The following is a 21,349-nucleotide window of genomic DNA, read 5'->3' as shown; positions in this document are numbered from 1 at the left end:
AATCCGAGGAGCAACAAACTCCTCAAGTCCCGGTGACTGCTCTCCCTTCTTCCCTGTTATAGGTAGGGGGCATCTGGCGAATTTTTTCCAGACTTGGATTTCCATCACAGGGGACTACAAAGAAACACCAACAAAATGGAAGTACTCATCATGGGCCCAAACCCAGACGCCTGGAACGACACCTGGTTACCCCCCCCCCCCCCCCCCCCCCCTCGGAAGCCCGCCCACCACCACGGACCACGCATGCAACCTGGGAATCATCCTGGACTCATAGCTCAAAATGGAACGCCAGATCAACTCCGTCTCATCCTCCTGCCTCCACACCCTCTGCCTCCTACGTAAGACCTTCAAATGGATCCCCCTCAAACACAGAAAGAAGTCACTCACGCCCTGGTCACCAGCAGACTCGACTACGGCAACGCCCTCTATGTTGGAATAAACAAAAAGCCCACCGCAAGCTACAGAACATCCAAAACGCCGCCGCAAGACTGGTCCTCAACCTGCCAAGACACTGCCACATCTCCCAGCACCTACGCACACTCCACTGGCTCTCCATCAAAGCTAGAGTCACTTTCAAGATGCTCACCCACGCTCACAAGGCCCTCCCATGACATCGGACCAGCTCGTTGGATGCTTTTGCCCGGAGGGGTGGCTCTCTAAAGCACGCTCGCGCGGATTGCTAGCGCTTTTTAGCCTTTTCTAGTGTTCTTATTTACTGCGCTCTCTCTCCTTGCTGGGTGATAGGACTCCCCCCTTACCTGCACATAATATTGGAGATTCACCGCTCTTTTAGCGGGTCCGGGCTCCCTGGTAGTTTGAATCTGCAGCGCTCCGATTTTGGGCGCCATTTTGGGTTGGGCAGTGGCGCTCTGGTAGCGCCATCTTGTAGCGTCCTTCTGGGACTGGGAGGACCTTATCTGGAGGACCTATTTAAGGCGGTTCTTGGGTGTGCTTGTCCTCGTTGGATGCTTTTGCCCGGAGGGGTGGCTCTCTAACGCACGCTCGCGCGGATTGCTAGCGCTTTTTAGCCTTTTCTAGTGTTCTTATTTACTGCGCTCTCTCTCCTTGCTGGGTGATAGGACTCCCCCCTTACCTGCACATAATATTGGAGATTCACCGCTCTTTTAGCGGGTCCGGGCTCCCTGGTAGTTTGAATCTGCAGCGCTCCGATTTTGGGCGCCATTTTGGGTTGGGCAGTGGCGCTCTGGTAGCGCCATCTTGTAGCGTCCTTCTGGGACTGGGAGGACCTTATCTGGAGGACCTATTTAAACCGTTCCTTCTAGCGCAGCGGGATCGCGCAGCGGGGTTGCCCTCGCTTTTGCCTGAGTCTTGCCAGAGTCCTGCCCGTCTGCGTCCGTCAGCGTTCCGGAGGCGGCGGAGCGGCGAGAGTGCCTGGCTGTAAGTCCTTGCTCGGGTAATATGATTTGTTCTACTGCTAGGGAACTACGTGCGTTGCAAAGCTTTTCTTGTGCTTGCCGCTCCGTGTTCCCGGGCCGTTACAGAGGTAAACGGTTGTGCCCTGCCTGTGGCTGGTCGCCAGGTTTTGCCCCGGCCGCTCCTTTACGGAGAGATGAGGTCTGCATTAAACATCTCTGCTTAATGCTGAATACAAGATCGGTAGGGAAGCACGCCTTGGAGATCTTTGATCTCCTTGTTAGAGAGAATCCACTCTGTCTCCTGCTGACAGAAACTTGGTTGGGGGAGACGTCCAATCCGGATATTAGGGCGGCTTTTCCTCCTGATTATACAATCTTTCGTCAGGACAGAGTGAAAGGCAGGGGAGGAGGGGTGGCGGTAGTAGTGAAAAAGTCAGCTACCTGCTCTATCGCTTCTTTGAACACCATTGCAGGAGCGGAATCCCTTGCCTTCACTATCAGATTAACCCCTCATCAAGCTCTGAAAGGGCTACTGGTATATAGATCTCCTGGACCAGTGGGCTCTTTTTTTGATGATCTTCAGGGGGCCGTATCTGGTATGGCATTAAGTACGGAGCATTGTCTTCTGGCAGGAGATTTTAATTTTCATATGGACGATGACAATGATCCGGATGCTAAAAAACTGCTCGATATTACGGCTCCTCTCGGTCTTGTCCCTTTTTTGGTTGGTTCCACACACGACAAGGGTCATACTTTAGATCAGGTTTTCTCCTCGGTTCCTCTTGTTGATGTGGAGCTTCTTCCGGTGCTCTGGACCGACCATAGATTGGCCAGATTTGGTGTATTGGGTGGCGAAAAATTATTCAGCAGCGCCCCCAGACAGCATGGCACTGTTCAAAGGGCTCTGCATAGAGTCACACCCGAGCTGCTGGCTCAGGCTGCTATAGACCATCCCTGCCCTCTTACAGGGGATTTAGAGCAGGATGTGGAGTCCTTGCAGGGATGGCTGTTGGAGAGGCTGAACGATCTGGCCCCCGCAATGGCCCCTCGGGATAGGGCTAAGAGGGTCTCAGCCCCATGGTTCACGAAGGCATTGTGTGCTACTCGTGCGCAGTGTAAGGTCGCCGAGAGGGCATGGCGCCTTCGCTATGACCCGGAAGCTAGATCGGCTTATAGGATAATGATTAAATCCTATCATCAGGATATTCTCCGGGAGAAAAAGGAATATCTGGCCAGGAGGATTGAGACTGCCTCCAACTCTTGTAAAGAGATCTTTACTGTGGTAAGGGAGTTTACGGCGCCTAGATCCTACGTGGCCCACAGTGTTCCATTGGAGCGCTGGGTCTGCGATCTGGCCAAATTTTTCACGGATAAAATAAAATCTATCCAGGACTCTTTCCCAGTGAGGTCTGTGGAGGTGTGTTCCAGTCCGATGGCCGGATTGTCCTTCCCGCCCGCGCAGGGTGCGGTTTTTGCTGAGTTTCCTCCTGTCTCGGCCGATGCTTCTCTTGCTCTACTGGCCAACCTTAAATCGGGCTCACCATTGGATTCTTGTCCTGCCAAATTTTTGGCCAAGATGGCGGCCGTGGTTAACCCACTAGTCAACCCTTTGGTGAATCTTTCCCTGAGGGAGGGGAGGGTTCCAGTGCCATGGAAAAGAGCTATGGTGATCCCCCTCCTCAAAAAGCCTGGGTTGGACTCGGAGGTCTTGGCCAATTATAGGCCGATTTCCCTTTTGCCGACCTTGGCTAAGATCACAGAGAAGCATGTACATGGTGTTCTCTCCAGCTTTCTCGAATCCAATGATTTGTTCCATCCATCGCAGTCCGGTTTCCGTCCTAATTTAAGCACGGAGACGGCACTGCTGGAAGTGTCGGAAATCATCAGGGAGACACTGGATTCTGGAGGAAGGGTCATGCTCGTCATGCTGGATTTGTCGGCGGCCTTTGACACCGTCCCCCATGAGGTGCTCCTCTCCAGACTTTATGACATCGGTCTGAGGGGGACGGTGTTCAATTGGTTTACATCTTTTCTCGAAGGCCGCCGACAAACGGTCTGGGCCTCTCCGAGCTCCGCCGAGATGTCGCCATTGGGAGTCGGTGTTCCACAGGGTTCTGTGTTGAGCCCGACTCTCTTTAACATCTTTATGACACCTTTGGCGGCACTGGTGGAGTCCTCTGGGGCCCGGATCGTATCCTACGCTGATGACACTCAACTGCTTTTCACGTGTGGGAAAGGCCAGGCTTTTGATGGAGAGAACATCCGGGGTTGCTTGGAGTTGGTCTTTGGCTGGTTCCAGCGAAACGGCCTTAAGGCAAACTCCAGTAAATCGGAGGTGCTGTTCTTCGGCTGCTCTCTGGACCCTGATTGGCAGGCCTGGTGGCCATTAGGTATGGATTGCCCTGTCCAGGCATCGCTTGTGGCTAAGAATCTGGGAGTGAAGGTTGACAATAATTTGTCACTGAGCTCACATACTTCTGGCCTGGTGGGTACCTGCTTTGGTATGCTTAAGATGCTCCGGAAGTTCCTGCCTTTACTCTCAGAAGAGCACAGAAAGATCACTGTGCAAGCCTTGATAGGCTCGAGATTGGACTATGCAAACGTCCTTTATGTAGGTCTTCCGGAATATCTGGTTCAGCGGCTGCAGGTTGTGCAGAACTCCGCGGCCCGGGCCATCTTTGGCCTTCATAGGCGAGCGAGAGCTTCGGGTCTGGTGCGATCGCTTCATTGGTTACCTATCCGGAAGCGGATTATGTTTAAAGCACTGACCCTGGCGCATAAAGCGCTATTTGGCACCGGAGCGAGGTATCTACAGCAGAGATTGTCTTTCTATCGCCCAGTTAGATCTCTGCGGTCGGAATCTTTGTTTCTCGCGGTGGTTCCTCGGGTGAGGAAGGCCCGCACTGGGGGTCGCTCTTTTAGTTTGAGGGCCCCTCAGTTGTGGAACTCTCTGCCTTTGGACCTACGGTCCTCTTCTTCTCTCCTTCTGTTTAGGAAGAGCCTCAAGACGTGGCTTTTTAACCTGTAGGGTGTCTTTGTCTTTTTTTGTCTTTTTTTCTTTAGTCTGTTTTTATGTTTTCGGTTTTACTGAGCTGCCTCGATAAAGCGCCGGGACACTCCACGGAGTAGCCGTGCGCTATAGAAATAAAAGTTTAACATAACATAACATTCCTGAACAGCCGACTCAAATTCCACGTCCGCCAAAGGACCCTATGATCAGCCCAGCTCTCCTACGCCATGGTGCCCCGCACCAGAAAGACCAGATCGGAAGGTCGCTCCTTCTCCTTCCTCGCAGCCAGAGCCTGGAACAACCTTCCGCTCCACCTCAGACAGACAACATCGCTCCTCCTCTTCGCAAGAAACCTGAAAACCTGGCTCTTCGACAGACCCCCTCCTTGATGGACTGGAACCTGCGACACCCCCTCTCCCCCCCCCCCCCCCCCCCCCCCCAGCTCCTAGAGACCCTTACGGGTGAGTAGTCGCGCTTAACAAACACCTGATTGATTGATTGAGGACGCATGGGTCCTTCAGACAGTGCAAGGGTTTCACATAGAAATTTTGGGTGTAAGGAAGTAAGGCCCGCCCCATTGAGTTCTCTCAGAAAGAGGCCACCCTGCTGGATTAGGAAGTCTCGTCCTTCCTCGCCAAGGGCGCAGTCTCCTTCTCAACCCCTCATCCCCGGGGATTCGTCAGCAAAGTCTTTTTGGTCAAAAGACCAGTGATAAACCTAAGCAAATTCAACGAGTGGCTTGTTTACCACCACTTCAAATTGAAGAATATTCACCACCTCAGGGATGTCTTACTGTCAGAAGCTTCAAGTAACACTGGAGTCGACACTGATTCCTATGCCCACTACCTCTGAAAAAGAACTCAAGAAACACTCTGGACAATTGCTGTGAATTAATTGGAAAATAACAGACGAAGTCTCTTACCCTCAGTATAATCTGTACAAGCCCCAGGAGGTGATTGATGACAGGCAATGTTCTGTTTATCCTCACAAGAGTCAAGCGAAGGAATAATGGAGAATGGTCTGACAACACTCTTGAGGAATTGTAATGGAGTAAGTCCCGACTCAAGGAATGAACTTTGAAGTAGACACTAAATGACTTAAAACCTAGCTATGAGTAAACTAATATTGTCCCATTGAACTGACTGAACTGTGAAGGAGTACTGACCCCAATTTTGATACCAGAGATAACTAACTAGAATTTCGTGAAGTGGCACCAACTAAATACATACTACGAATTCTTCAATTAAAGTCACTTGCCAGAATCCCACGTTGCGCATGCGATAAGAACAACCAAAACAGAAGCGCTGACAGGAATCCCCTAGAACAAGAACTTCACTCAGAGCCGCGCTGTGACTCCGGTGAAGAGGACAGTTGAAGTGCGCAGATTCCAGAGCGGCTGTGCGCTTCATCTCCACAGCTGCTCGCGCGCTCTCGAAGACTAGAGCGCTCACTCCTCGCTGTTTGTAATCCCCTTCGGCGGCCATGTTGGGATACTCGCTTCTTCAGGTTCTGTACACAGCGCCGCAGGAACAACGTGGTGACTCTATGCTGCCTTCGCCAACATGGATATTTGGAGCCCTGCTTTAGTGACCGTTGAGTTTTTGCTGGCACTGATCTAATGCTGGCTATGGTTCTGGAAGTCTTGACACTTACCGCCCTTAGATTGGATGGTATGGCTGGATCTCAAGGATGCTGGTAATCCCAATTTTCCCACCTCACCGCTGATTCCTTCAGTTCATATGGCAACATCAGACCTACAAGTTCACAGTTATTCCATTTGACCTATCCTCACTCCCTTGGTGCTTCACCAAGGTCCTCAAACCAGTGGTAGAATATTTGATTGCTCGAGGTATAGGAATAATTGTGTATCTGCACTATCTTCTGATGGACCAGTGCCCACGCCAACTATCCTCACACCTCCAGATGGCAGTGAACCTCCTGCAGACCCTGGGATTTGTAGTGAATGAGAAAAGGTTGCTCCTAACACCTGTTCAGGGCTTTACATTTCTGGCATTCGTAATAGACTCCACCTCATCCACTCTAAGTCTTCCCTCCAGAAAGGTGATGAAGATTCGACACAAGTTGAAACGCACTCTAAAAAGACAACAAGTATCCCTCTGGCAGCTACCTCGGCTAGTGGGCTTTGTCTCCACGTCAATCCAGGCCATTTTTCCGGGACCCCCCCACTATCGGGCGCTGCAAGGTCTGAAGGCCTCATACCTACGCAGGGGGTGTCTCTAATCCCACAGGGTGTTTCTCGCAAAGAAGCTCGCGAGGAAATCAACTGGTGGTTAGACCACATGGATGCCTGGAATGGCCGAACAACCTTTGGATCAGCCCCAGACTTGGTCATAGAATCCGATGCCAGCAGGGATGGTTGGGGTGCCAGATGCGACACTTTCTCTACTGGAGCATTGTGGTCTCCAGAAGAACAAAGATTACAAATTAATTGCTTGGAGCTTCTAGCGGGGCTCCTTCGCAGGCCGCTGCTGGATGAAGGATTCCAACCAGTCATGGGTCCTCCTAAAGACAGACAGTTATATCAATCACTTAGGAGGCACTGGCTCCAAAGCCCTCTCGGACCTTGCTGCCAGCTTCTGACATTATTGCCTGGAACATCAAATATCTGTCACGGCGGAGTACCTGCTCGGCCAAGAGAACCACGTGGCCGACTTAGTCCCGCAACTTCAGGGACGCCAGTCTTTGGAAACTGCATCCAGAGGTCTTTGCGATCATGCACAACCTTTGAAGTCCCTTCTCGGTGGATCTGTTCGCTTAGAGATTAGACCACCAACTTCCCCGCTTCTTCAGCTGGAGACCTGACCCACTAGCAGGGGCCACAGATGATTTCCTCCAGGACTGGAGCGGGAGAAGGAGTACGCTTTTCCCCCTTCGCAATGATCACAAGAACGTCAGTGCAGGTCAGGAGACAACGTGCAGAAGTGGTTCCGATCACTCATTTTTGGAGATCGCTAGTTTGGTTTCCAGTTCTACTGGAACTTTCCTGGGATTCTCCAATCCTACTCGCCCAGTTTCCGACTCTACTCCTCAATCCCGACCAGGTTCCTTATTCACTAATTCAGGAGAACTCGTTGTGGCTCATGGCGTTTCGGATTACAGGGGACAATGGGAAGTCCCGGGCCTTTCGGAGAAGACTGAAACTTTCCTGGCGAAGACTTGGGCTGACAGCAGTGTCAAAAGATACAGATCTGCTTGGGGCAGATGATCCCACTGGTGTATGCAACAGTCTTAATCCCCTGGATGCAGATGTAGTTTACATTCTTAATTTTTTAGCACACTTGGCTTCTAACGGTTTGGCTTACAGATCAATGAATACCTTCCGGGCAGCCATTTCACCCGGTCATGTGCCGCTGAACGACGTGGCGATTGTGAGCACCCCCTGGTGTGAAGGTTGTTGCGAGGAATCAAACTGTCTCCAACTCCAGAGCCCCGCTACTCAGCTCTGGGGGATGTGAACCAGGTTCTCAACCTGTTCCTCTCTTGGCAACCTAATCGTTTTCTGTCTTGGAAGGAACTATCCGCTAAGTTAGCTATGCTGTTCTGCCTCATTTCTTGCCACTGCGTCTCTGAGGTGAGGGCATTAGACATCATGGGTAGGATATTTTCCCCTAACGGAGTAATGTTCACAATCCACAGGCGGACGAAGTGTCACACAAGAGTCCTCACTTTCCGGATTCCCCTAAGCTGTGCGTTGTCCAGTGCCTGAAGGCATATGAGGAAATGAAAGAGGAGTTTCATCCCCCAGGGGAGCGACAACTCCTCATTGCACTGCGTAAGCCTTTTAAGGCTGTTTCCTCACCCACCATAGTTAGGTGGTTTAGATGGGTAATGCAGGAAGCTGGAATTAAACTGCGGATTTTTGGGGCCCACTCGGCACCAGGTGCAATGGCCTGTAAGACATTTGGCTTGGGTGCCCGTTTAGAGTATATCCTCAATGCAGCAGACTGGTCTTCGGGCTCTACTTTTGAGCGGTTCTACTTCGAACCGATGCTGGACATGGCTCACCCCGTGGTGAGCAAGCTTTAAACTAGCTTAATCCTCGCCTCCGGTCCTAAGATAGAATTAAATATTTCCCAGCTATCGAAACGGAAAGTTTCAATTCTATTAAGGACTTAGAGGTGAGGATTATCCCACCCTAGGGATTTCCTATGAAGATCGTCCTCCCCGTTTAAGAGTAAGTAATACTGCTTGAGTTGTAAGATTGTCTTGGTTGACGTAATTATTTTTTTGCACGTTAACTACTTCACTGCTGTTCCTCCAAAGGCTTTAGTTGTTACATGATCAGTTGGTGATAATGTCTCATTGTTTTGTAGGATCTGACCCAGATAAACAGGATTCATGAAGGTGATCCAGCGGCTGACTTTGCGCGACGAAAGAGGGAGATGGGCCAGTAAAAACGGACTATGTTGGGCCATCGTGCCTCCTGATTGGAGCTCGCTGGACTGTTTCCTCATTGAATGTTGTTGACTGCAGTTTTTCCCAAGTGTTCATGGGAAAATAAGTTTTGTTTCTTTTTAAATGATGGCTGCTGTTGAAATAAAAGTGAAGAAAGAAGGCAAAATCCTCGCCTCCGAGTCCTTAATAGAATTGAAACTTTCTGTTACGATAGCTAGGAAATTTTTCATTCATCACTCTTAGAATAATCCTGAGATGCCAGACTAGATCCAGAACTTTTTCACAGCAGTTCGTTTGCCTTGCCGGTAGGTGGTGTCATTCAGCTTAGTTTTAACTTTGTTTCCCCCGGAAGTGACAGAGTAGAACAAATAAAAACACCAACCCTATGCTTTGACATCAGTTCCTTTTTTCTCCACACCTTCAGACATTGATCCGGGGCACCGCTTTTCTTTCTTCATCATTTGACGAACTTTAGCTAAAACAGATTTTCCTCAGAAAGTTTAAACCAGTGTGCAAGGGAAATATGTCCCCTCTGAAGTCTACAGGATTTAAGCCATGCAATTCTGTCGCCAACAAAGGTCTGTGACAAACGTACCCCACCCTAACCTCCTACACCCCTCCTCATGATATGCTTCTGGTGTTTTGGCATGGTGCATGACTCAGTCATGTGAGGAGTACACCCTTACTAATCTAAAGATGATCCATGACCGTGAAGCAAAGTGGTACGTCACAGAATACCAGAAGAAACCTGACAAATCCTGCTTGAAATTAAGAGCACAGACCTGCTTCCGCTCCCAAGACTGTTCCTGCGTTAGATCATCATCGTTTTCTTAGTCTTCGGGTAATTTTAGGTCCAAGGTGAAACAGAAACACAAGAATGCTAAGCAGAACTTGTCTCCATCCCACCATGCTGTGTCTCCAAAGAAGTTTCGAGATGGTCACTGTGGAAGCTGGCATCTCTCAGGATAGAGACATTGATCCCAATTCACCCTGAATTCCCTGGGTCATCGGCAACATTGCAACAGATTACGGCTTTCAAGGATGACATGTAATGCATCTCTGGTAGTCCCCCCAATTCCCTCTATTCCGGTTACCACTGGCAGGTCCATCCTTGGTGCCTTCTGTGCCCCTCAGACCCACTTAGAGTTCTGCACTGTCAGTGCGGACTTCTGCTGCTTGCCAAAATCTGCACCAGGTCCTTTGGCATCAAAACCAGTGGCAACGCTGCTGGTGCCGTAGGAAGATGATTCCGGTGTCGGACTCCAAGCCGAACTTGTATCACCCTCGACCAAGGTTGCTTCTGGAGTCTAGCTTGTAGCCTCTTGTCAGCTGCATCAGCAGAATTTTGGTTTGGACTCTGATCAGAGCCTAACACCATTTGAAAATGACAATGCAGATAATGGGGTTGTTCTACCCCCCCACTACGCTGATGACCATTATTGTATGGTTTAGGAGGCCAGCAGACTTGATGCATCCCTAGATACTTGGTTGATTTCTTTCCCTGGAACACCAACAAAAAACAGTATTTTCTTTGCTGTGATCATTAGAAATGCCATGGAAGTCTTGGACCTACAACTTTCTTCAGCGGAGGTCAAAACTAACATACTTGCAGAGGTCAAAACTAACATACTTACAGAGGTCCTGCAACCAGGGCAGGCTTCAGTCGAGCCTTTGTTGCACCCTAATAAAGCCCTGCCTAGTATATTGATGGGCACACGGGCAAAGCGTTGTTCATGCCCGATGGTGAACAGGCAGGTTGCCAGACGCTACAGGCCGGCGTCAGGAGAGCCTGATTTCTTCACTCAGCAGCCCACTCCTGAGAATCTGGTGGTTCAGGTCTCTAACAATCAGGTGAATCCGAATGCCTTCCCTATGATCCCCAGTACAGGGAGTCTAAAGGAATGGAGGCATCTGGGAGACAAATATTCTCATCAGCAAGCCTAGATTTGAGATCTCAATTTTTTCGCTTGTCTGATATATGCACACCCTTTGGCGTATGGTCAGCAATATCTTGCCAGCAGTCCTCAGACATTCTAGCCCTCCGGTTCAAACCATTCAGGGGGGCTAGGGTGCTGCTAAATACATCATTTGGTCTGGCCTAGTCACCACTAATTGCTAAGGCCGAGCAGTCACTAACAGTGTGTTACTCTGTCTCCGCATGTAGTTAAAATCTACTGGTTTTTCTGGGTGTGTCCAGGCTGCACTTATGGATACGCCATTCGCTGGCCTCACTTGTTTAGCGAGAAAGCAGATTTTTCCCTGGAGCGCTTTAAGGAAAGCTGTGCCACTGTTCGTTCCTTGGGCCTTTCGGCTCCCACCAAGCAATTCCCTCTGTAAACCTGTCCCTGCACAACACCAAGCCTCCCTTCCCTCTGCAGCCATGGCAAGCACCCCAGTCCGTTGGGCGTAGGAGATGTGTATCAGGCAGGTAGCATGCTGGCCAGCAGCAGATACATCGATCCTCTTAGTTTCCCAGTCCTGTGGCAACTACCTTCAGGCCAGTTTAGCTTTCCCTTAGCAGCTCACGGCCACCCTGTCGAAGGTCGCATTTGACACTTTACCAACAATACCTCAAGATGGATGAGTCCTCCAAATTGTCAAACAGACCGATGCCCTTCTATTGAGTTTCGATCCACTTACATTATCTTAGCTTTCAGAGGACCACCTGACCTTTTTACTGCAGGAAGTGCAGGCGCTCTTGTCCAAAGGGGCCTGGCTTTGAAATAGGGACTGGATGTTATTACCGCTATTTCCTGATGCAAAAAAAAAAGGACAGGGGCCTTCATTTATATCTTCTCTCTCTGAATATCTTCCTTCAGAAGGACAAATTCAAGATGCTCATAATGGCCCATATTTTATCTGCCCAGGATCCAGGTGACTGAATGATATCACTGGACCTGCAGAATACCTATTTTCATGTACTCACCCCGCAGTCCCACAGAGGTGACCAATGTTTCAGGGTAGGCCAGGAGCATTTCCAATTTGGCGTGATCCGCTTTGGTCTTCCCCGTGTCCCTCAGGTCATCACGAAAGTGATTAATGTGGTTGCAGCACATCTTCGGAAGTCGGGACATCGGTTTTCCCCTATCTTGATGACTGAATGTTGGGCTTGTGGATTTGCCTCAGTCAGTCATAGAGCACCTCCAGGTGAACCTTCTTATTTGTCTCTGGGGTTCACTATCAATGTGTCAAAGTCACCCCAGACTCCTTCGCCAAGGCTTCTTTTTAAAAAGTCGTCCTAGATGCGTTGCTGATCTGATAGACTTGTAGACGCAGAATCCTTAACTTTGAATATCTCCAGCCATCATACTGGATTCAGAAGATTTTCGAGTAGTACTCTTGCGCGCCGGTAGGTGACATCATCTGGTTCGGCGGCATCCGTGCTAGAAGTCACATATGTGGTGCGCAGTCGGTTCTTTTGTTTCTACACCACATAGAACTGGTCCGGTTTGAGCTACCCTCAGTCATTTTTTGACTGCCCTTTTCGACTTTTTGTTGACCTTTTTTCTGAGATTTCATCTTTTGGTCTTTGGTGTCCCAGGGCCCCTGTAGTGGCTTTGGGCCCCACGGGTCCCATGCTGGATCCGAAGCGGAGCCGTCAATGAGACAGAGACCTTCTTCGGTGCTTGATCCAGTACCGACAGCCCAAAGCAGCTCCATCCCCATCGTCATACCCGACTCCGATACAGAGACGGATGGGCATTGTCCGGCGGCGACCGAGGACATCCTCTCTGGAGCGGAGCCAGTGCCTTATTTCATTGTTAGGCCTGGAGTGGAAGATGTTTGGGAGGCACCTGTAGACCATTATGGAGAGGACCAAGTTGAGGAGGAAAACTGGTATGTGAAACTGGTTGAGGCCGGTGGGTGACACTCCTAACCTGACACTGGTCTGGTTTCCTCTTCTATTGCGGTTACGGAGGAGGGAGCCTCTTTTGCTTCAGTGGCAGTCAAAAGAAAACATTCTGAAGAGATGCAGGGAGATTCACGATCAGATGTGGGCTGGACCAGACCAGCTCACTAGGCAGTGTTCTTTTCATCGGTGGTTATGTGGTGCCACGCCTGGCTGAGGATGACTGGCTGTTTTGGGGATGTCCAAGTGTCACTTATGTACATGCCCTTTGATGGCTCCCATCTCTTGGTAGATGAGGCGGACTGTGTGCTGGAGCAAGGATAGCAGACCTATGGCCAGGTCCTTTCCATGGCACCGCCCCAACCCCATTCCACCTTTCTCTACTTTCTTGGCCAAGGAAGGGCTTCTAATTGCATCTTTACCTGCACAGGTACCGCAGCGCACAAGCTTCTCCGCCTCTGTGTGACCAAGGATGCAGTACTCTCTCTTCCCTTCAGGACTTCTTCTCCACCCATGCAACCCACTATCGACAGGCTGACGCAGGATCATCTCTCCTTGCACCACTAGGAAATAGCTGCTTTCCTGGCCAAGGGAGCCATAGAGAGGGTGCAGACACCAGAAGTGGGTTGTGGTTGTTATTCCTGCTATTTTCTGCTGCCTGAAAAGGACACAGGCGTCCCTCCACCAATACATCTGCAGTTGGTAAAAATTGTATTGTGGTGTGCCTTCCACAATGAATAAGCCTCACCAGTTCTTTTGTTTGCTCTGTCTTTGGCCCAACAGGGCTCTGCTTTGGGCATATTTAAGGGTTACCTGTCTGCGTAAGCCCTTTATCATACCTCCGTGGGACCTCAGCCTGGTCCTTTTCTTTCTCATGTGTGCACCATTCGAGCCTCTACTGCCCTCTTAGGCTGCTGACCATCAAAATTACCTTTTTCGTGGCCATAACATCAGCCAGGAGTGTCGGTGATCTACAAGCGCTCTCAGCACACCCTCCTTAAACCACCTTTTACCCAGACAAACTGGTCCTCCAGACCCATGCCTCCTAACTTCCAATGGTTTTCACACCCTTCCATGTAGGCCAGAACATCACCCTGCCGATTTTCTTTGTTTTACCTCATTCCTCCAAAGAAGAGGAAAGACTCCACCACCTGGACCGAAAAAGAGCATTGTCTTTGTTCCTTGACCGCACAGGAGAGTTCCAGGTGGGTGATCAACTCTTCGTGGATTATGTTGGAGGAAAGAAAGGGAAAGCTGTACAGAACAGAACCATCCCACGATGGATTGTCCTGTGTATTAAGATCTGCACATTAGCCAAGAAACTGCACCCTGAGGACTCGCAGGCTCAATCTACCAGAGCCAAGGCTGCGGCCACTGCGATAGCTCACAACGTTCCTCTCCTGGATATCTCACAGGCAGCGACGTGGACATCCCGGCACACGTTCACAAAACATTTCTGCCTGTGCAGTCAGGTCTGTCGTGACGGGCACTTTGGCCATTCTTTTCTAACAGGATTTTTTGGGTCAATCTGAATTGCAGACCCACCGTCGAGGAGGTTTTGCTTTGGTATTTAATCAAATGTAAGGAGTCTGCGGCTAGAAGTCGTCTCTATCAAATGAGCAAGTTACTTACCTTCGGTAATTTCTTATCTAGTAGAGACTCTATCTAGCCGCAGATTTCTTACCGACTCTCCGATCCACCCCTTTCAAGTCCTTAGTCTTTGCCACACCAGTGGTCAGTTGGCATTGTGGCTCCACCCTCCTGTTGTGGAATGTCACGAAACTAACTGACGTCAGCACACCGAGGTGACGCCTATATATCTCCCGCGCATGTCCCTTCCGACTTGGACCATTCAGGTGCAGAACCGAACAACACGACCTGTCGGCGCACAGGGGTACTGCTTGAAAATCTTCTGCATCTATTCTGACGCCTGGGGATATTAAATGGTAAGAAATCTGCAGGTAGCTAAATCTCTACCGTTGCAGCGAGTCCAGGAGATTCTGATTTTGATATTGAAGTTTTAACCTTGCTTTTGGATCTCATTGCGAGTGGCCTATTAACCTTCTGTATCCTGTTCATTGACTGCGTCAGGTGGCATATGTTGTCTCTGCAATGGGAACTGAGGTCTCAGTGGCCCAGCAGCGGGGGACCGTGTCAGATTTTATTCATGTTTTGGAGGAGAATGCAAAAGATCTAAAGTGGTAGCTGTTCAACTGCATTTCCAGTGACGGACCCATGTCCCTTGTTCACCCAGAGTTGAATATGGTGCTGATGCGTCACTGCTGGATTGGTTGAGGTGGAGATTGGTGGACTCGTCTCCAGCAGAAACCCAGCTCTACATCAGTCTGTTGGAGTCGCGGTCCATCTGTGTGTCATTGAAGGCTTTCCTGCCGTCCAAGTGTAGGCTGGTGCCAGTTCTCACAGACGCCACCAATTTGTGGTACTGCAACAAACAGAGTGTGGGGGGAGGCTCTTGGGTCCGGTGCAACAAAGTATCTTCGCCTTTGAAGTTGGTTGGACCCTTTGTGCATATCCCTGGTTGTGAACCAACTGGCGGGATCTTTAAATGACAGAGCAGACTGTCAGTGGATTACAAATGGCGACTTCATTCCAAGGCGGCACAGGGAATCTTTCAACAATGGGTAGAACACTGGCAAGATCTTTTCACCTCTGGCGAGAATACGCAGTGTCAAAGCTTTTGCATGCTAGAGTTCTCAAGAAGGCTGTCTAGGAGATGCAGTCAGGCTAAAGTGTGGCCCAGGACTCCTGTATGCCTTTCTGTCTCTTCCTCTTCTGCCATGATTTCTGAAGAATTTCAGGAATGACTGGGCTCAAGTCATCTTGGTGGCTTTGGATTGGGACAAGATAGTGTAGTATCTGGATCTTCTGGGCATGAGCACCTATTTCCCTAATCAGGCGTCCTCTTTTGAGAAGATCTTCTGTTGCAGCAGCAGAGCAGGTTTCTGTACCCAGGCCTGTGCAGTCTGCACCTCAGTGCATTGAGATGAGCCGCAGCTTTTGACCTGCATTCGACTTCACTCTTGAGGGTGGGAATGTAATCCATTTTGTAGGGCACTGAGACAAGTTTGTGGCCTGGTTTGGAGCCCACAACACAGACCCTTTGCAGGCTGAACGGTCTGACGTTTTATTGATTTTGTCTTTGAACCAGCAAGGACTGGCATTGCGGATCATTAAAGGTTTTCTATCTACCCTTTTGGCATTTTTGTGTTTGGTGGATGAGGTGTTATTTCAAACACCTGTTGTGATGAGGTTACAAAAGATTTGACACATGTTGCCTTCCAGAGTTTGTGATGCAATAATGGGAGTTTAATTTGTTCCTGACATTCCTCCTTTACACCCCCTTCTAGCAACTCAAAGCTGCTCGTTGCATCTTCTGGTTATCAAACCGGTCTACACTGCAATCATTTTAGCTCATCATATGAATTAGTTTGATCCCAGACAAACTATTTTTGAGGACCAGTGTGTCCTTTTTGCCTAAAGTCATGACTACTTTTCAAGTTGAACTTTTAATCACTCTCCCAATGTTCTTTGCTCTGCCTCAACCCTCCATCGGATGAACCCCAAGATCTGAGTTTTTACATTAATCGCACCAAATACTGTTGGGTGGACGATCAGCTGTGCCTGGGATTCTCTGGGGGAAAGGAAAGGAAAGGCAAGGCAATACAGAAAAGGACTTTGTCCAGGTGGATAACCTTCTGCATTAAGACCTGCTATGGTTTGGCCAACAAGCAGACCCTTTAAAGATTGAGGGCTCACACCACCATGCTACGAATGTATTGGTATGAGGAGTGCCTTTTTTGGATATTTGTCTGTCTGCAACATGAGCATCAGTGTATATGTTCACAATGCACTACTGCCTCGATTGATGAATTTCTCCTAGTTGGTCCTGCACGACTTTTTGGTCAGAGCCCGTTCCACAGACCCTCCTCCTTCAAGTTCTGCTTTGGTATCTATTCCAAAAGCGAGGAATCTATGGTTAGATGCATCAGTCAGAAGACAGGTTATTTACCATCAATGGTGCTCTTTCGGGTGTGTACTCTATCTAACCACAGACTCCTCACTGCTCTCCTGTCTCCCCGTTCTGTGTAATGATCTCTTTTCCCATCCGTAAAGGTCCCTATCTAGAGATTTGCGCGTTGGCATTTCTGATTGCATTTTGAGTTCCGTGTCTACAGCGAGGACAGAGTTTTTAAAGAAACTTACATCAGTGCCCAGGGGTAGCGTTTGTAACTGCTCTGCTCTATCACTTCCTGGGCAGAACAAATTCAGCATGGAACTAAACACTGACACTTTCTGGCATGCAGAAGCACTGCTGTTAAAATCTTCCAGATTTAGACTGACGCCTGGGGATTATTAGTAGAGTAAACTTAAATTAGCAGTATCCACCAGAAAGTGCGTTTCCGAAAGTAAGCTTGCTCTTTAGGTCCTACCGCAGCATCTCATGGGGGATGAAGTCTGGATTTTGACTTGACCGTTCTTAAAAATATTAGTTCTCTTCTTTTTTAGTTGCTCAATTGTAGACCTAGAAGTGTGTTTTGATTTACTGTCTTGCTGCATGATCCACTAAGCTTTAGTTGTTGGACAGTGTGTCCTCACATTGTTTTCTAGAATGTGTTTGTATAAAGAGGAATCCATGACAATTTCCCGGTATCTGTGTCTAGTTGCTGTAACAACGTCCCACATCATCACTCCTCCACCACTTCTTGATTGCTGATCTAAGGTTCCTGATGTGCTGTAGGAAGCTGGCTCTGTATATACCATACCAAAGCAAGGTATAGTGGATCCACCGAGGTATAGCACAGGTTAAAGTAGATAATTCCTTATTCTCTATTGTGGTAATGTGGTAAAGCAGTCGGGCTTATTCGGGAGGGTAGTGTTAAGTATTTGTTGTAAACACTCAGGCAAGAAATGATGTCTCACACTCAAATGCCTAATACAGACCAATTGTTTGTATAAAAAGTTATTTTGTTGTTTTAGTTCTAGAACCAAGGTATACTTATAGCAGGTAAGTGATAATTCTCATACAATGTTACTGTTGGCAATACAGTGAATACTGGTTATAGATTTCTTACCTTAGCATTACCCCTAGGCGTCAGACTGGCTCTGGAATTTTTTTTCGTCAGTAGTACCTCTGCGCGTCAGAAGGTGGCGTCGGTCGGCTCCGTGTCCGTCGTCGGCATCGTGGTCGCCGAGATGACGTTGCAGCAGCTACTTAGACGCCGCCCTCGTGCGCTGACGTCAGTTCTTTCTTTTTCTGTGCCAGCCAGTGCAGATCCGGGAAGAGCGGTACATCAGTCATTTTTTTACTACGTTTTTGTAGACTTTTGTCGACTTCTTGTTTTGAGTCTCCGACTCCGAACATGTGCACGAGGGATGTCCAGTTTCAAGGCCTGCGGTTCCTGTAACCGACTGATGTTGGTGACTGATCCGCACCGCGTGTGCCTCTTTTGCCTGGAGCGCAACCACGACCCCAAGTCATGCTCTAACTGTCGGTCGATGGCGCCGAAGGCTTTGCGGGAGCAGTCCCGAAAGCTGCATCAATGCCGACAATCGGCTCCACGCCATTCGAGGTCCCGATCGAGAGGGAGGTCAAGGGTCCCGTCGCGGAGCCACCACCATTCCGGTTCAAAACAATCGAAGTCTTCGCACTCGGGGTCGGGTAAGTCGAAGCATAAGAAGAATTCGAAGAAGCATCGTCGCTCTTCGACTTCTCGTCGTCAGTCGGCCGATCTGACGAAGGATGCGGGTGGTGCCACTCCTGTGGCTCTTCGCGTGGAGCACGAAGGGTCGACTCCGAGCTTCCCTCCCTTTCCGAGACCCGGAGCGACCCCGGCCCAGCTTCGTACATTCTACGAGGCGATGCATGCCATCTCTGGGCGGACCGACCACGCCGGCGTGCCTTTGGGCCCCACGGACTCTGTTGAGGGGCCTAGGTCTTCACTGCCGGCGGCTCCGGCGCAGATACGGGTCCAGGCCTGGATCCAAGGGGGGCCTGTGGCGCCGGAGCTGCCGTCAGCGAAGACCTTGTTACATATCCACTGGTGCCACTCCCTACGACACCACTACCGTGTTCGGCCCCAGTCAGCTCCCCAGCCAGCGGCGACCCCGGCCTCCATACCAACGTGGACACTGAGCCGGGTGGGGTTTTTGTGCCCCTGTTCACTCCTGGGGTCCCTTTCCAACAACTGTGGCACCCAGAGGATGATGAGGAGGACTTGGAGGCGTCAGGTCACCCTTTAACTGACCAGTTAGATACTGAGCAGCACTGGAGAGAGGAACTGGGGATGCCAGTGGTCTTGACACTTCACCCCACCTTGGCATTTGTCTCCTCCTACCGTGGCTACGGAGGAGGGAGCGTCATAGGCAGTGGTGTTGCGTAGGGCGGCCGAGGCTCTCAACCTCGAGCTTCCTACAGTGGAGGTCAGGACTAACCTCCTGACTGAAGTGCTTCAAACGGCGGCGAGCTCTTCGGAGCCCCTGCTGCCGTTTAATAAGGCCCTCACCGACGTCCTTTTGGGCACGTGGTCCAGGCCCAACACGGGGCCTTCCGTGGACAGGATGATCGGCCGACGCCACCGCCCGGCTCTGGGCGACCCTACTTTCCTCTCCCAACACCCCACCCCGGAGAGCTTGGTAGTCCAAGCCTCCACCTCCAAAGGCGCCTTCCCTACCGCTCCACTGCTAAGCGAATCCAAAAAGCTGGACCACCTTGACAAGAAAATGTTCTCTTCCACCAGCTTAGGACTTCGGGCCGTAGACACTGCATGTCCCTTGGGCCGTTATTCCCACTCAGTGTGGGATACGGTGGCGCAGGTGATGCCTCAGTGCCTGGAGGAGACCCGGGCAGTGCTGTCCCAGGCTGTTGCCGCTGGGAGGGATGCCACAAAGTTTACAATCCATTGTGGGCTGGGCACCGGCGACTCTCTGGGCAGGACCATTTTTAATGTCTGTATTGCTTCGTCACTACGCCTGGATGAGGTCACTGGCTTTTCAGGGGATGTCCAGAACACCTTGATGGACATGCCCTTTGATGGCCGTCGCCTTTTCGGCGACAGAGCAGACAACGCCGTAGAGCGCTTCAAGGACTCAAGGGCTACGGCCAAGTCCTTGGGCCTCTCCACCTATCCGGTGCAGTCTGCTTTTTGCCCCTTTCGTGGCTATGGAAGGGGTGCCCCGCTATGTCCTACCCAGGGCCACAGGCCCCAGCAAGTTACCCAACCTTTGTGCGGCCGGGGATGTAGAAACAATCGGCGTGGTTCCGGGGGCCAGCGGGTGGGCCAGTCCATGAACTCCCCCTCTGCAGCAGCCTCCAAACCCTCCTAGTCTGACATTTCAGGCCCATCAAACGCCAGTGGGCGACAGGATACGCCATCACCACCCCCACTGGCACACCATAACGTCGGACAGGTGGGTTTTGCAAATAGTCCAAAGGGGCTCCTCCCTCCCCTTCGAGACTACCCCTCCAGCCATATGCCACCAAGATACCACCGCATGTCGGAGGATCATCTGGCCCTTCTCCAGCAGGAAGTTGCAGCTCTCTTGGCCAAGGGAGCCATCGAGCGCGTTCCTGTCCCAGAAGTAGTTTGTGGTTGTTACTCCCACTACTTTCTGGTCCCCAAGAAGTACAAGGGCCTGCGTCCTATCTTGGATCTCAGGGACGTCAATCGCTTCCTCCGGAAGGAAAAGTTCAAAATGTTGACGCTTGCTCGGGTCTTGTCTGCCCTCGACCCGCAAGACTGGATGCTAGCGTTGGACTTGCGGGACGCTTAATTTCACATCCCCGTCCTGCCGGCCCACCGGTGTTACCTACGGTTCACGGCAGGCCACAAATACTTTCAGTTCCCCTTTGGCCTCACCAGCGCCCCTCCGGGTGTTTACGAAAGTGATGGAGGTGGTCGCAGCTCATCTGCTCAGATCGGGGGTTTCAGTCCACCCCTATCCCGACGACTGGCTTGTTGAAGGCGGGCTCTCACCAGGCAGTCGTCTCCCACCTCCAGACAACGGCCGACTTCCTGCATATGCTGAGGTTCTCCATCAATGTGCCTAAGTCGCACTTGATTCCCTCTCAGAAGCTTCTCTTCATCGGAGCGGTTCTGGACAACAACGTGGTTTCGGGTCTATCCTCCGAACAGCGAGTCCGGGATATTCGGGCTATGATTCCGATCTTTCAGCCTCTATCCCGGATTTTGGTCAGAATGACCCTGAGGCTGCTGGCCTCATTGCCTCCTGCATCCTGCTGGTCGATCATGCTAGGTGGCATATGCGGGCTCTGCAGTGGGATATGAAGTTCTAGTGGGCGCAGCATCAGGGGACTCTGACCGATTGCGTTCAGATCTCGGAGGGCACTGCCCATCAACTGCAGTGGTGGCTTACGAACTAGGATTGGGTCAATGGCAGATCCCTCTCCATTCCCCAACCAGACCACACCGTGGTGGCGGACGCATCCCTTATGGGATGGGGCGGCCACATGGGAGAGGCGGAGATTAGAGGCCTCTGGTCTCCGGCGGAGTCCGGGCTCCATATCAACCTTCTGGAGCTCTGGGCAATTCGTCTTGCACTGAAGGCATTCCTCATCTCTGTCCGGGTAAGAGTAGTGCAGGTGTTCACGGACAACACCACCGCCATGTGGTATTGCAACAAACAGGGCGGGTGGGGTTGTGGACCCTATGTCAGGAG

The 21,349-nt window shown here is 50.7% G+C and overlaps 1 protein-coding gene across 14 annotated transcripts in view; it reads left to right on the top strand.

The window, feature by feature from the left end:
- Positions 1-21,349, top strand: part of SNX13 (sorting nexin 13) — a 558,687-nt gene that overhangs the window by 455,540 nt on the left and 81,798 nt on the right. The window contains exon 23 of one of the 14 annotated variants that reach the window (XM_085630914.1): positions 8,721-8,968. The exons of 11 other annotated variants lie outside the window; for them this stretch is intronic. In XM_085630914.1, the coding sequence (XP_085487040.1) occupies positions 8,721-8,801 (81 nt within the window). In that variant the 3' untranslated portion in view covers positions 8,802-8,968. Of the gene's footprint in view, positions 1-8,720; positions 8,969-21,349 lie in introns of those variants that run through there. 2 more of the 14 variants (XM_085630912.1, XM_085630911.1) reach the window with 2 other exon arrangements.

Source organism: Triturus cristatus, chromosome 10, assembly GCF_964204655.1.
Source record: "Triturus cristatus chromosome 10, aTriCri1.1, whole genome shotgun sequence".
Classification (NCBI taxonomy): domain Eukaryota; kingdom Metazoa; phylum Chordata; class Amphibia; order Caudata; family Salamandridae; genus Triturus; species Triturus cristatus.
This window is presented reverse-complemented; position numbering and strand designations above follow the sequence as displayed.